The sequence below is a fragment of the Bactrocera oleae genome, chromosome 3 (assembly GCF_042242935.1).
Source record: "Bactrocera oleae isolate idBacOlea1 chromosome 3, idBacOlea1, whole genome shotgun sequence".
NCBI lineage: Eukaryota > Metazoa > Arthropoda > Insecta > Diptera > Tephritidae > Bactrocera > Bactrocera oleae.
The window spans coordinates 78,310,945-78,328,111 of record NC_091537.1 but is presented as its reverse complement, the minus strand read 5'-3'; the positions used below and the strand labels follow the sequence as shown (position 1 = coordinate 78,328,111).

The 17,167-nt window shown below is 34.0% G+C and overlaps 1 protein-coding gene across 3 annotated transcripts in view; it reads left to right on the top strand.

The window, feature by feature from the left end:
• Nucleotides 1–17,167, top strand: part of Ddr (discoidin domain-containing receptor 2) — a 398,282-nt gene that overhangs the window by 236,247 nt on the left and 144,868 nt on the right. For all 3 annotated transcript variants that reach the window (XM_070106981.1, XM_070106980.1, XM_070106982.1), the window contains exons 14-15: nucleotides 10,405–10,668; nucleotides 13,228–13,320. In XM_070106981.1, the coding sequence (XP_069963082.1) occupies nucleotides 10,405–10,668; nucleotides 13,228–13,320 (357 nt within the window). The remainder of the gene's footprint in view (nucleotides 1–10,404; nucleotides 10,669–13,227; nucleotides 13,321–17,167) is intronic.

Sequence of the window (17,167 nt, the reverse complement as noted above, 5' to 3'; positions counted from 1 at the left end):
TCCAACCACATTGACCACAAAGCAACAAATTAAATAGAACTAAACCGAAAAATTTCAAACACAAAACCAATAGCGTAGCATTAAAAAATGAGGAAAATGTAAAATATTGCATAATATTGGGTGTATAGATGGGAAAAAGGTGCAAAAGTTGTGATTACATTGCCACAAAAAAAAAAGAGAGCACAATCGGAATGCCAATATAGGGATATCCACCGAAAAACCACAAAGTTTTCAAAATGAATATGAAATATGTAGATTGTTTAAAAATAAAATTTAAAAACTTTTTGCAGTAAAAAAGGCAAATAGGAATAATAAAAAGCTTGCACTTTATTATTTCGCAATTTTTGCTCATTGATTTTCATATGACTTGGTTAGAAATTTCGTTTTCATAAATTATATAAACTAATTTTTTCACACAATCCTTAAAAGTTTACTGGATTATAAAGAATGGTTTTGCCTTTTAATGTATATCAAAAAAATGTTTTTCTTAAAAATAGCGCAGTAATACAGTAATTAAATTTACTTTCATTTAATATATGTTAATTAATTTTTTTGCTTTTGATTTACAAAAATAATTTGATTATAAATTTAAAATAATTTTTTTAATCCATTTTATGTTAATACATGTAAATTATTTATTATTTTTTTTTAATTATACACTTTTACTTTTAATATGTACTTTAATCAATTTAATTTTTGTTTGTATTAATTTAAAATAATTTGGTATATTTTATATACACTTTTTACTATGTTTTAACATAGTTAATTTAAATGTATACGTTTTATTTCCTTAATTTTGATCAAATTAAATTTAATATTTTATTCTCTTTTATTATTATTTTAAATGTATTTTCATTTCGTTTGTCTTCTTTTATATTTAGGTTTACTCTAATCTAGTTTTTAATATATTTTAACTTCGTTAATTTAATTTTTATGTATTTCAACTAATTTAATTATATTTAATTTATATTAACCAATTTATTCTATTTCTAGTTTTCACCAATGAATTTTATATAAAATCAAATTTTTAACTTTATTTACTCTTATTTATTATAATAAAAATTTCAATTTATTTTTATTTATTTATTTTATAATTATTTAAATTGTTTTATAATTTTATATAATTTTTATTAACTCAACTTAACTTTTATCTTAATTCCTGTCATTCTACTTTTTTTATTAGCCTTCCTATTTAGTTTTATTTAAATTTTTATATTAGCGTAGTTTTTTTTAATTTATTTAAGCCTGTTTGTTTGACTTTAATTTTTTAATATATTTTATTTAAGCATATTTGTTGTGTTATATATATTTTTTTTTTTATTATTAAATAATTTTTAATGTGTATATTATATCTATATTTTATATACATAATTTTTGTATAATTTTATTTTGTTTAAATTAACTTAATTAAAGTAAAATAATTTATTCAAATAAATTAATTTTAGTTTTATTTAATTTATATTATATTTTATATTTATTAATTAATTTATAACCATTTTAATTTTTATTTATTTATTTTTGTACTTTTTAAAATAAAATAAATTTTATTTAATTTATACTTTGTTTTAATTTTTTTTTTAATTTAACTAGCTTTAAAAAACTTATTTATATTGTTTAAATTTTTTTTAGTTTTTATTACATAATTTTAATTATATAAATTATTTTTAATTGTTCAAGTCATTTATTTGTACTTTATATCTTTATATAAATTTATTATATCAATTATTGTATTCAATTTTATTTTATTTTATTTTATTTTTATTTATTTAATTTTTCTTTTACAATATTATTTGATTTTATTTTATTTTATTTTGTTTATTTGATTTTATATTGTTTTATTTAATTTTATTTGGTTTTATTTTATTTTATTTGGTTTTATTTTATTTTATTTGTTTTTAATTTTATTTTAGTTTACTTAATTCCACTTATTTCTATATCCTTCATAACCCTTCATTTAGTATTTATCTTTATTTTATTTCCGCTTTTGTCTCCACATACTCAGCATTCTTAAATCTCCATCTCTCATCCGCCAACAGCGTAAGCTCATCACAAATTCTATTATAGTTGCGTCCGCAAAGCCATTGGCACTATGCCATCACCAACGACAGTTAATAAAACCGTTATACAGCTGCAAACACACGCACACAGCTATCCATACATGTATACTGCCATCCTTCGATATGTATGTTGTTCCTGCCTTCGTCTACGATTCCTTCCTCTCATGCAAGCGTGTGTGCCTTTATTGTTTCGTCGTCTGTTCGGGCGACCACAACGCCATTTGTCTACCTTTGATTTCGTGCAAGTTTTAATTGAAGCTTTTATTATGACATTGTTGAGTATAGCAACAACAACAACAACAACAATGACAATAGCATGCATAGTATGAGTAACAAATTTGTGCAATGCACGCCAATGCAACTGACGTGCAGGATAAAGGATGTTTTATATGCATTGTTCTACTTGTGACAGGTGCATATTTTCGGAGTCGACAGAACTTAGTTTTGTTAAAATTATTGTAGAGCTGGGATTTTTTGATCATTTTTCTTGTGATGTAAATTTTTTTTTGTAGATGGGAAATACAGAAAAAAAAGACAATTTATTATTTCTTGGAATATTTATTAGACAAATATAGAAAATTGCCTGCCTTTATATGTATACAATACATGTATATGTAAAAAAATATACTGATGAGATCGTTTCATCATTCATTCCCAAGGATTTATTAAGTTACCTCAAGACCTTGATATTTTTGAGATATTTCGCTGAGTATACTGACTTATTTTAGATATTTGTGTTTACCTCAAGGAATATCTGTTTAAATCATATTAGAAGTAGAGGAATATCTTAGTGGGGATCCTTACTAATATAAAACTCTGTTTTCTAAAAAGCACTGTCTCTTTAACAATATTCCACATATTGACTATGAGGATTACAAACCGGAAGATACATAACTCTAAATAAATCTTTCGAAAGGCTGCAAAATTCATATACAAGTATATACTCATATGATTCATCAAAAAAGTTCACTCTCAAGAAATTAACCGTCTGTACATTTGTATATATTCGTAGTAGTCCTCAGTTTTTGAAATATCGATCTGAAATTTTTCACCCGTCCTTTTCTCACCAAGAAGCTGTTCAGTTGTCAGAACAGCTAATATCGGCAACAATGTAATCTCCGAAGAAATTCATCAGATCGGATCACTATAGCATATAGCTGCCATACAAACTGAACGATTGGAATCAAGTGCTTCTATATATATAAAAGCTTTTAGTTTGACAAGCCAATAGTGAAGTATCTGAAGAGTAAAATATTTTTGTTGCGTGCTTTCAGAACCAGCTGAGCGAAGATGAGAAGTGAGAAAAGTGTTTCAACGTAACATACTCCCTTGGATATACTCTCTCTCTCTCGCATTTTTCAGTGGTCAATTGCTTGATCACGATCCGGACAAAGGTGCGTTCTCATTTTCATTCAAAGTATACCTACATAGAGTCTTTATCTATCTGTGGTCACTCCTCGACGCTTGCCAAACTTTCATGTGTATGTCTGGAATAGGATTCTTCCCTTGAAATCCAGCAGCAGAAGGTTTCAAACTTGAAGGTAGCTGCATTTTTTGGTCAAAATTTAAACTCAATCCACAAATAAGAGAAGATACTTCACCAAATTTAGCACTAATATATTCTCAAGTACTTCCTATGTATGTCAGACCCTAAGTTTTAAATCTCAGTTCGTCTAATATCGTGAATCCAAATTTGAGTGAGTTCCACTACCAAACCCCATTCTGGACAATCCTCGAGTTACCTTACAAATCACTACATAAAACAATTTTTTTTTCTACAAAGCGACAACACTTGCAACATGTCAAAAAAAGTAAGAGATAACCACCAATCATACTACTTTAATCGGACAATTTCCTGCTCAGCTACTACTCAGTCTTTAACTGCCTATTCTCATAACACCTATGCGATTCCTGGCTATAAAAATTTACTGCTTACCTGACGCACCTATAAATGTGCATACCCCCCTGCTAACTCAAACTATCTAGTCTTATACCACCACATTCCATCGCATATCCTAACCTGTCAAGTTGTATGCCATTCACTTATGTTCTCACCAGTCTTATCGTGTCGTACTGCATCCTGTGCAGTATACTAGCCTATCTATCCATAGTGCTTGACTCGCACTCCAACTTGTCCATTCATATTTACGTGTCTCTGCAATGTGTCTATGTTAATTTTCCATTTTTATCATTCATCTGGGCAACAATAATAAAGTCACCATCTGTGCCTGCTTTCCAATAAGCACACATCTATGGACATACATATTAGGGTGAGCCAAAATCTAGGCTAACGAATTTGTGGATTAAAATGGATCTATATAAAGTGAAATAATAATGCTGAAAGGAAAAACTTTTAGATTAATTTTCAGTCGGTGAGTATTTAAGGTTTTCCACGTAAGAAATATCTTTTTATTAAAACTATCATAACTTTCGAACGGTTTAGAATACAATATTATAAAAGCAGGTTCTTAAAGACCCTAAAATTTTCTAAAAACTCTACTTCAGGGGTATTTTTTGAATTTTATTATTTGTAAATTTAATAGCTTTAAAAAGTGAAAAAAATCAATATATGCAGTTTTGGTGGTTTTGATTAAAAATTTTCATACCTAACGAAATTTCGAATTGAGAAAACTCATCATCAGAGTTAGACTCTTTAGGAAATTATATGCTCTATAAAAAGTGTACGCCCATTGGTTCAACCAGTATGGTATATTTCAAGAAAATAGACTTTTTTTCCATGAGAAAACTTTGAATGCTCATCGACAACTTTAAGAAATAAGCTAAAAATTTTCACAACTGTTTTATTTTTTTTCTCTCTCTACATACCTTTTAACCGTTAAATTCAGTAAGTTAGTTTTCAGCTCACCCTAATACTTACACTTATACACGGGTATACCATTAGCATGCACGTGAAATGCTTTATATCCTCTACACTTTATATTGTCCATCGTTTGTGTCCATTGTACGTCTGCTAACTGTCTATCCGAATGTCCATCAATATTTTATCAGTCTGCCACACATCATAACTGACTTTTTGCTCTTTTTACCTACCACATGCACATACACAGCCATTTTTTGTTGTTGCTGTGCTAAGAGTATCAGTATGAACTGCTTCGTATGATGGTGTTATTACGAGTTTTGCGGCTTCATAACCACAAATGTCGGTATTTGCTCATATTCAATTTTACCTGTACTGTGCAACAATAATGCTAACAACAACAACAACGTGAATTGGCATATTTTAATTTACTCTTTACCTTGTGGTTGTTAATATTCTTATGGATATGAAATGAATTAATCAGCGAGGACACAGCACGACTAGTTGGACGACAAGCATACTGGTGACTTTAATTAAATTTAAACTTTCAATTAAACATATTTTCGTGGAAAAACTTAATTTCAAATATAACTTGTGGCATTGTATGGACAGTTTGTTTGGAAAATTACCAATTTTCAGTAGAAAAAATTATATTTCATACTATCCGTCCTTTACTTGACCTATATTGTAGAATTGGAAAAGTATTGCTTTCGAATACCTAAAAATCTATTATCAACTCATAAAAAACCAACAGAGCGACCACTATTTGACATTAAAGATATAGCTACTACCCTCTCCCCCACTTGTCATAAAAAAGAGTTGCGTTAGGTTAGTTAAAGAAGCTGATATTCGTAGACCAAGAATAACACCGGTCGACATGATTTTTGGGTCCGACTTCGGCATGTTAAATTTCAGTTTCTCCTAGACTAAAATAAAGGAAAAACATTTTATTTTATTTAATTAGCTTCTGTAGGCATTTTCTTATTTCTTCTTTAATGTTCGTACGAGGAAAACAGGCCTATTCGTATCAGGCTAAAGCAAGCTTGAAGAGCTAAAACTAATATTCCAGTGTTTTTCAAAATCTAGAATAGAATTTGAGCATGAAAAATTAAACCTAAAAAAAAATGTTTTTTCATTGACCGGTGTAATACCACTTGGACAGCTAGAGACGCCTGTTCGTTGGGATTCCCAGAATCTCAAAGTGTAGATCAGAAAGATCGTCGCATATCGAAAAAGCGCCTTGACAATTTGCTTTCTCAAAATTATTGAATCTTACCTCGTTAGTGCCAATAGAACAGTCTTCAGTGAGTACTCCAACCATTGTGGCGAGATGAACCTTGCCAAGAGCAAGTACTTCAATAGGTAAGGAGAGAGCAAGCCTCATGTCAGTTTGTGGCGGAAAAACCTAACTATTATTGGGTGCCTTACCTCAAATTTTCGCTCTCATAAAAAGTTAAGAAACAGAGAGGGGATCACACTTATCTGTAGTATAAGAAGTTTTAACTTGTCAATGAACCTAGCAAAGTATTACGAACTAGAACTATCATTTTTTAGCCAAAAGAAGAACGTAGAACTTTGCATTTATTTCTCGGCCCAGACTCCTTCGCTAGCTATACTCTTTTGACTCAGCTATACGCCAACGTCTTTAGCTAGTTTTTTAATACGCTTTCTGGAGGTCCTCAAAGTAGACCACCGTTGACTAAAGAGTCAATATCCAAAAAATTACAGGCATTCGAAATTTTTTGTACACAAAGTTACTAATATTGTGACTCAACTGAAAATGTTTTTTCGTGGACTTATATATACCGGGCCGTAGAGAGAAAACCAGGCTGCGGGGATGTGTGAATTATTGGAAAAAAATTTCCAAAACATTGAAACGGTACCAGGCCCGGAGTTTTCAAAATTCTCCGTTGTTCTCCGAACGCCCCTTCTCTCCTTCACTGGAGATGTAATTCAAAGAGACGCTTGAAGTTCAGAGAGTCCTTATAGCCTTAAAATCATTACAAAGCCTTCGTAATGCATCGCGTAAAGATCATACGGATATGAAATAATAGATTTGCTATACACCTAATCGAACTTTCATAAATATAATTTAATAAACTCAAACATATATGGAATAGGTACCAATATTAATATGTTTAATTTACATTGCTCACTCATAACATTTTGTGGCGGCTTTGTGCAAGGCTGTCTTCTAATATAGCGCTGTGCAGTTCTGATATGAATAATATTTATATATCAATGAATATATGTATAGTTAGACGTCATTGCGAGTGCTTGGCAATATATTTGAACCACGAATTTGACTTCTGTCATATATTACAATTTCAATAAAGCCACTCAAGAGCCTCGATAAGGACGTCGTAACATGGCATACACCGCACTCAAACATATGCAATATGCAGCAGGCTAACCGCAACCGACTCAACTCGGTTATAGGTATATAGATGGTTATACAAGTATATAACTGAAAGTCCGACATATTGCTCGTGTAACCAGCTGACATGCATACATATACATCCACATATATACATATACATGTATGTGTGTGTATGTTCTGGTCATTTTAGTGCAACTATGAGCATGTTAATTATTTCACATATCCTGTTTTGTCGCAACAAGGATAACGTTCATAATGCACTTTGAGGTTTTATGACCGCAACACAATTTTATATGCTGCCGCAATGTGACACACAACGACCGAATGCAGCGAACCAACACACGAACGTGCGACCTAACGACCAGACCAGCAGCAGATAGGCGAAATTGACACACACATGCATATACACGAATACAGATTAAGCCAAGTCGGCTGCTGCTGCTGCTGCTTGCGTACCTATGATATTGCAGGTCATTTGGCAGCTGCAAAATTGCTATCATTTCACAAATGTCCTTTATATGTACATACATCGACCGGCTCTCTCTATCAGCTCTACCACGCTCTCTATTACTCACTTGCCGGTATTGCATTTCTGATTGCTTTGGTGTGCGTATGTATGTGTGCGTTCATATTTTATTTCATATTATGACATGTTGGTTTCATATATACAACATTTGGTATTAAATCATCATCAAAAAATTCTGTGAAATGCATTTTCATTATTATTATGAAATTCGTAGAAATATTACAAAAATACTTGACAATTTAATCATTTTAATGCAACGGACAGTTGACAAATCTGTATTCATAAAAACTGCAAGTATATTAATACTTTATTTCAGAAAAAAAGTAGTTAAGTTAAGTGGCTTTAAATGAGAATTCAATTATAAATAAATAGTGGGGGGTTTGCGCAAGCTGTTCTTCTTTACTGTGATACCAGTTTAAATTTTAGCTTGAGTGCTTTTGAACCAAAAATTCACTCAAGAATTTTTTTGTATGTTTTGCCGGTCCGTGGTGTTACATAAAACTCTAAATCGCGTTCGTCAAGATTTTTAGTCTTAGCGCATGAATGCATATTGAACAATGTCCAGTACGAACCTATATGATTGCAGCAAGATGAACTTTACTAGCGTCAAGTAGTTTAGAAGATCTTCCGCATTCTACTCTAGGCCAAAGGATCTTGCAATCGCGCAGGAGCGAGTCGTCGACCAGCGCCTGCTAAGCGCACGCTAGGTTCATTGACCCAGTGTCTAGAACGTAAAATGCCAATGAAGATCCAACTCGGCCCCTTTCCAATGCGAGCGGTGCGAGGGTGCCCCCTTTGTCTAGCTCTTCAGCTTTGCAGTTGCCAGCGATTCCGCTATGACCAGGCAGCCAAACGAGTCTGATAATAAAGTAGCTTGATGTTATTTCTAGTGCGGACAGACACTTCTTGACTAGCTTTAAGTGCACAATTAACGCGCTCAGTGCTAGTATTTCCTCGATGCTGTCGACGTGAATGTTCACCCCCATAAAAGAGGCTGCACTTCGTAGCAGTACGTCTACCGCCACCTTAATAGCAGCTACTTCTACCAGAAAAATGCTCCGGTAGCCGGATACAACTTTTCAAAAAATATTTTAACTCTCTAACGCTGCCGCTGGTCTAGTCATTTTAAATTTTTTTCAATATACTTTCTCAAATACCATTTTGGCAGAGAACACACGGATAAAATAATTAATTTAATTTTTCCACAACATATTTAATCAAGTTTCGCCACTGACCGGAAACCTGTTGCCACATTTTGCGGCTATAACCACTGCGGCGTTTATTTAAGAAAAACATGTACAGTAGCATTCTTGTAGTATTCTTGCAATTTTTGGATCCCATCACATCGTATTGGCGGTCAAGAATGAATCAAACCAATTTCTGATACCCTGGTCTGATGAGAAGCGTACTTCAGTGGTTGCTTCTGTAGCGAAACAAATAGCAGCCAGAAGAGCCAAGATCTGAGCTATAAGGCGGATTAGGCAAAACTTACCCGACGCTGTTTTCCAAATTATGAAAAATGATTGTATCGTCTCTAGTCACGAATTCCGGCATTTTTCGGCAATCGGTCGCTTCAATTTGATGAGTTGTTGGCGTTCCCCCTTAAAGATTTCACACGATCGTAGAAGCTCATAATACAGTACACCTGATCACTTCCTTTCTTTCTTTAGTAAAGAAATCTATCCGGTTTTTTACGAAATGTTAGTGGTATTTCTTTTAGACGTGTGGCTTTAAATGAGGCAATACTTTTTTCGAAATTGGTCTTTTTTTGTTCAGCGATAAAACTCACTTAGGGTTGAATGGGTATGTTGACAAACCAAAATGACGCATTTAGAGTGATGATAATCCACGAGCCATTATTGAGACGCCGTTACATCCTCCGACGGTCACTGTTTGGTGTGCTCCATGGGCAAAGGGAATCATTGGTCTATATTTCTTCAAATATAAAATTCTCAAAAAGTGCTCCAAAATTGGACTTCCCGGCTGGAATTTATTGGAACCAGCCGTCACTTGCCCAATATCAAGTTTAAAACACAGTCGCAGACTCTTATCTTTATATTAAGGCTAAATTCTTGGTCATAATATTAAATTATATGCGCTTTATTTCTTCTTGAAAATCACATGTTTAAAAAAAAACACCCTTTATTAGTTTTCTGCAAAGCAATAATCCTTAATTAAAAATTTAATTTATTAAAAAAAAAATTTTATCTAATAATTTTAATTCTTCTAAAAAAACTCTTTAGTCCTAGTCCTTTTATTAGTCCTAGAACCGGAAATACCCATACAAGTATATATGCGATATTCTTCAGTGAACTTCGAAGAAAACTCAAGTTTTATTTAATGAATTCCTTTAATATAGATTTATAAATTATTATCAAAAAAAAACACTATGTACACGATATGTAAATCTCAGAACATATTAAAGAAAAAAAAAACAATCAAAGTTATCGATCTGCTTCAAAAAATGCATGCATCCAACAACAAAATCCTCCTCTTAGTTTAATATAGCTACTTGATGATGTAAATACAATAATAGATTATTAGATAGACATAAAACATTTCCTATTTAAACTACTATTATTTATTTATCTAAAATTTACTTTTCCATAATTCTCTTACACAGCGCCAATTTGGTAGCAGTCGCCACACTCCGACCCGGCGCGCCCGATCATATGCGTAAAGAGTTTCGCAACAAGGCGAAACAGCTCGCCCGCCTCAACGATCCGAATGTGGCGCATTTACTTGGCGCCTGCCTGCGTGATGAGCCTATTTGCATGGTATTCGATTACTCGGAATGTCTGGGTGACTTAAATCAATTTCTGCAGGAGCATGTAGCCGAGACGACGCATAGTCTACAAGCGGGTATTATGACAAATAAGAGTTTAAGGTGAGTGAGTGTGCTGTAAAGTGATGTTGTGTGAATGGATGGAATGCCAATTTTAAGATTGTGCGTTAACACTTACTACATTTCTAGCAGTACTAGACATATTGAGGAATTTGTTCTTTTTCAACATTGATATATCTTTATAAATACCAAAAGATTGAAGTTTTTTTATAAGTGCCAAAAGATAGAAATGTCAGTCTGCAGAGGTGTGCCGCCACCAGACTGTGACCAGTGACTGTTCCAATCATGTCCTTACAGTTCCTTCTCTCAAGAATGAGTAGGAACTATGTGTATTTTTGATCTGCTGCTTTTGCAGTTTGCAAACCGTTATATTATAACAGCGCGTTTTAACCTTCCTTGTACCCAGTAGAAGTTAAGCCGCTTGTTCCTGATGAGACTCTTTAGTCATTGCCTTGATTGCTGATTGGCTGTTTACGTTGCCTGCTGATGCAGTAGAGTCCAGCTTGTTCTCTATACTTTGCAAAATATTTTACCTATTTATAAATAATACTCTATACTGTCGCGTTATCGGATTTCTTCTTACCTCATTCTTCATAAGTTTGGTACTCAGTACTAGTTAAGATCTTGTCTGTACTTAGCTTGATAATACTTAAACGGAGAGTAAAGTCTACATTTTGTCTTAATTTTTCAAACATTTTCATGAAAACCCGGTAAATTTAAGTCTTCAATTAATCAACAATTAAGATTTTGACGACTTTTTCCCGGATCACTCAGTATCTGCTTGTTTATTTTGTTGATTTTACATAAGGCATAAAGAAAATACTCAGAACTTAAACCAAAGATTGGCTTAATGCATAACAAAAGATTATACAAGTAGAATTACAAAAATAATATTTGTGTAAAAAAAAATTAATCGGTCACAGACTAAAACGACTTTAAATACTCAATAATTTCATAATAAGCCATCTCGAAGATTATTATAATGCCGCGATGAGGGAACTCAGTAAGTACAATCATCTTGAGAGTGATGTCGGCGTTAGCTTAGCTACTGGCAAGGCCTCCCAAGTCGGTGAGGTCGCAGAAGAGTTCCGAAGCTAAAAAAATACACATAATACAAACCTTCTGCGAGGGTGATCGTAGCAACTGTTCACATGATAGTGACGGCTATAGCGGGCGTCTGCCTTGGAACATGCGGCACGCGTTATTAACGTATATATTTTTATGGCTGGTTCATAAGCCAAGGTAGCAACCCCACCAACAAACTAGGAAACCTGGGCTAAACACCTATTTTTCTGATTATACTGAATTACTGAAACCAAGAAGAAAGTAAAGAAGAAAAACCAAAAAACAACGTTGGCGATCATAATGAGTATATAATGGTACTCTATATACCAAGGAACGAGCAATATGCAAGCTTCATTAATTGAGTTTAATTGGAGAACAAGAACGCTCGGACTGTATTGGTATTGAATGACAAACTCTATTGCTGAAAACTTACTTTGATATTCTATGGTAAAACACCGTCCAGAAACAACTAGTGTGTTTTTGTTTTTAATCATATCACTCTTATTAAAAAGTCCTATATACACATATATGTATATACATTTGAAAGGTCTTCGAAATTTGCTGCTTGTTGTCTGGCTGTTAAAAAATATATTCAGTGTGTAATCATATAAAACATTACCGAATATGTCTGAGCTTAACATACGATATATTTTAAACAAGACACTCACAACTGAAGTATCAAAAATATCTTAAGCCATAAACGCACCAAACTAACTGTAAATGTCACCACACACATGCAATTTATATATATAACCAACATAACCTCAGCAAAATATTTAACAAACTTTTCATTTCATTTCTCTTTTTACATCCTTTGCGCTTTATCTTGTTTCCGACTTCCGTTTGGCTGATGATGACGACGACGACAACAATAACAACGTTGACACATTCAACGACTTCCACACCGTGCGGCGTCTGCAAAAATAACAACAACAACATAAATAACACAACAAATGTTGAAAATATTTTTGGTCGCCACTGCCACTGCTTACCGAAAAAACACCATAACAACAACAAACAACATAACTGCCAACAAACGCCGGCAAACGCAATAATGATCATTCGCATTATTATTAATTTTCCTGACTTGTCCTGCCACGCTTCCGGTCTCGTGTCGATAATTTTCACCAAACAAATATATGTGGCATAATGTACAACAAAACGACCAACAACAATGTTACAACGACACACCAACAACAACATCGTAACATTGTAAACTCCGACGTCAACGTTACCGGCATTTTGCTTCGTCTCAACTTTGTTGCTTTGTTGGGCAACGTACACTTATGTTGTTGTTGTTGGGTTGCCTTATCTGCTGTATTTATGTGTGTATATGTGTGTTGGATTGATGGCGCAAAACTTTTAACATGCTCGCCTAAAAACATAAACACACACGCATCCACAACTAAAATGTCTCCCCTCACACCACGTGGCCATGCGTTGTATGGCAAAATCCAACTAAAAATTGGGGGATAATAATGCCGCTGATTATTGCAATACATACATACATGTATATTAATATATATATATATACAGTTATGGCAGCTTGGTGTACATAGCCACGCAAATTGCATCGGGCATGAAGCATTTAGAGCAAATGAATTTCGTGCATCGCGATCTGGCAACAAGGTAAGTGGCAACAATTATACGCAAAGTTAGATATGACATGCTTACGTAGGTAGGTAGAGTGGCTATCTAATGACGCACCTAGGCCATTATGATACCACCGGAAAAAAGTGGTAAAGTGCCCTCTCTCTATTTCTCTATACATTAGTGCGGAGAAAAACAAAACTTTTAATATTTTTCCTTAAATACCGTGAAAATATCGTCGAAAAAAAACATTGAATGAATTAAAAAAATTGTTCGCAGTTTATACCGCTGTCTTGGACAATAGATTAGGTTACGTTATAGGTACGTAGGTAGGTAGGAGTGCTGCCACCATATTCTCAATTAGCGCTGAATGCGCCATTTTGATACACTGTCGTGGGACCTTATATGATAATTTTGTTATCGCGTTTCATCGTTGCGCTCAAACCATTTGGTGCTCTCAATGAAATTACTTATACCCGTTAAGCTTTTTGTGGACAGTTATTCAAGGTTTGGTGCCTGATTGGTACCAAGTATTGTGTGTCGGGTATGTGACAGAGCTTCTCCGTACTTTCTGCTTGTATCGTCATTACTAATGGCCATCCAGCTCGCATGTGATAACAGTAGGTTGTGTCCTGTGACTAGGCCAACAACCGCCCTGCAGTCTTTTCAAGACCGTGTGCGCTAAAAGCGTGCGTGTTTATCTTCGGAGCTCTTGCACTTAATCTTAGTGATCCTGCATGACATAAGCCATTCCATCTCACCCTGAGACATCTGTTCCTTTCGGAATTTTCCTTATGTATGAGAAAAACCTTAACTTCAAACAAATCTTTTTAAACTCTTAAAAACTAATTTTTACAATTTTCCACATTATTTCACTAAATAATACCATTTTTTGACCCATCCTAATATATACACATATATATATGTACTCACCGCCACTTTCCAACAAAAATGTGCGCTCACCCTAAAAACACGTGCGCACAAATCTCTCCGCCCTATCTCCAAGCCAATGAAGCCGAAAGGAAAATGTTGAAGTTGGCAACTCGATTCCATTCAGCAAAAACCATTTTGTGGTTGAATGTTTTGAGTTTCGACATTTCAAAATCGCACTTACATTGAAAACTTTTCAAATTTGCAATTTCACAAAAAAAGTAAAACAGTAACACACACACACACCTACAAGAGCATGACTTTAAAATAGAGACAGAGGAAATGCTGTCATCAGTGGCGGCGTCGACGGCTTCCAGAAACTTTGTGTGAAAACTTAATTTTTGTGGTGTAAAATCGTTTGGAGCAAACTACAAGCAAAGTATTTGCACTTTGTGAATCTCAATCGCTAAGCAGCTATATACACGAATATATACATAGGTGTGTATGTGTGCCTGTGTGCATGCTCACCGGTGTTTGTGCGGAAATTAAATTCGTACTAAAAGCGTTGATAAACAAGATGATGCAGCAAATATTCTTCTTATTTTTTTTAGTGTCATTTAACTTTTTGTTATTGTTGAATTTTTTTTTTCAAAAAAATATTACGAAAATTTTCGAATTAATATTTGAAGTTTTCGCAAAACTTGAAGAATAAAGGAAGCTTACCTACTTTTTTAAAAAAAAAAACACAGAAAATTCAAATTCATTGGGGAATGTTTATTATCATTCGAAAGAACATTCTTTGGCATTTATATTTTAATATTGAAATGTTGGCGACTACGTCTCAGATGGTCCATGCGTTGAGTCCAATTTTCGATGACTCGTTCGAGCTTTTCGACTGGTTACGCATAATGTTTTGCTCCAAAGCCTGAATTGAAGCGGAATTGTCCGCATATAATTTAGACTTCACACACCCCCACAGGAAAAAGTCTAACAGTGTCATATCACACGATCTTGGTGACCAATCGACCGGGCCAAAACGTGAAATTATCTGCTCATCGAAGTGTTCTCTCTGTAAATCCGTTGATTAATGTGATGTGTGGGAAGTGGTGTCGTCTTGTTAAAAAAAATGTGGCCGCGATCATGAGTTTGAATTTCATGCATCGGTCGCCATTCATGGTTACTTTTTCACTGGCATCATTTTTGATGAAATATGGACCGATGATACCAGCGACCCAAAAACCACACCAAACCGTTGTTTTTCTGTATGAAATGGCAGCTCTTGTATCTCTTCATGTTGCTACCCATTGAGCCAGAAGTGAGCCTCATCGCTGAACAAAATTCGCTCGAAAACGTCGGATCTACTTCTGGAACTTTTCAAGAGCCCATAAAGCGAAGCGATGTTGCTTGGGAAGATCGAACGGCTTCAGTTCTTGGATAAGCTGTATTTTTTTACACTTTCAGTTTAAGATCTCTACGTAAAATGCGCCAAGTCGTTCCATACATACACGGCCGCTATATTTTCTTCACTGTGTGCTGTACGTGGTCCATTCAGTCGAATATTATCAAATAATGAATGCTGGGTCTCAAGATGGGTGATGGTGTTGCGAATAGTACACTCAGTAGGCCGAATATATTGACCATAAGTTGAGCGAAGCGCAAACGTGAATTTTCGAAATAAATTTATATTTAGTTTTGTTGTTTCAAGGGGCTTTTAATAAAAAATGTCGATCATTTTGATTAAACAAAGTTAAATACCATTTATTATTTACCTTTATTCCTCATTTTCATCCTCAAAATAATTAGCAATAGTAATCAATTGGTGCCAGGTTTGTTCTATAAGGTTTTCGCACTAGATTATTGTAACCATGCTTCCGAAGCTTTTGGCAAGTCACTATCGATGTGTGTGTTCTGATATTTTCTTGATGAAAGACAATTCCTCTCCTATTACTCACAGATGGTCGCTGCTAGGTGATAGCTTTCTTCATACGGAACAATTGTTGCTAATAAAAGAGCTTTAGCGGAGCAATTCATTGTAGATGATTTCCGACCAGCAACCCTGCCTTGACCACCGTTTGAGTCGGTTCATCTCGATTCGACTAGAGCCGTTTTCACTTGAGGTTGTCAAGAGTGACTAACTTTTCATCACCAATAACCATCCGGTTTTTTGTGAATTTTTAGCTCTCGGCTAATCGAAACAGCACTTACATTACGGTATATATTACATATTTTCGACCGTCGAACTTCGATTGGCCTTCGATAACGAGTTGCATCTTTGACATCGAAATTACCAGAATAAAATGGTTTCGACGAAACCAAAGTTACGAGTGATTGAATAATGTAACAGTATCAAGACCATAAATACATATTATTCACATTTGCAGCCACCTAGCTTGCGTTTACATCTTTATCGAATCAAAAATTTTAAATATGGTGTATTTTTTTTCGCTAGTGTCCATTTTTGGCGCTTACTCAAACGCAAAACTGTCTGAGAAGTTTTTTGCTAAACCATTTATTGGAAAAATAATTAATTCCGTTTTACTAGGTCTTACATGTTTATATAAACTATATATTATTTCAACAATTTCAGGTATAAACACTTTTCAATTAACCTCAACAAACATATTTTCTAAAAGAGTAGAATATATTCCAAAGACCCAAGACGAGTTTACCACATAAAGGCTATTTTTTGGACTTAATGCTTTCAAGAAAAAATAAAACGTATAAATCATGACTCCATGGGTTTTCCTCCAAAGCGTTGACTATAACATTAAGGCTGGCTTCATTTTTGAAGAAATATGGACGAATGATACCCTCCGCCCATAGAGCACACAAAACAATGACTTTTGAGGATCTAACGGCACCTCAACAATAGCTTGTGTATTATCATCACTCCAAAGGCAAGAATTTTGTTTATTAATATACCCATTCAACCAAATGTGAACGTTATTTGGTAAAAAATTTTCACATTTTTCCAAACTTATTCCGAAGTAAGTCTGTTTCATATGAACACAAAAAA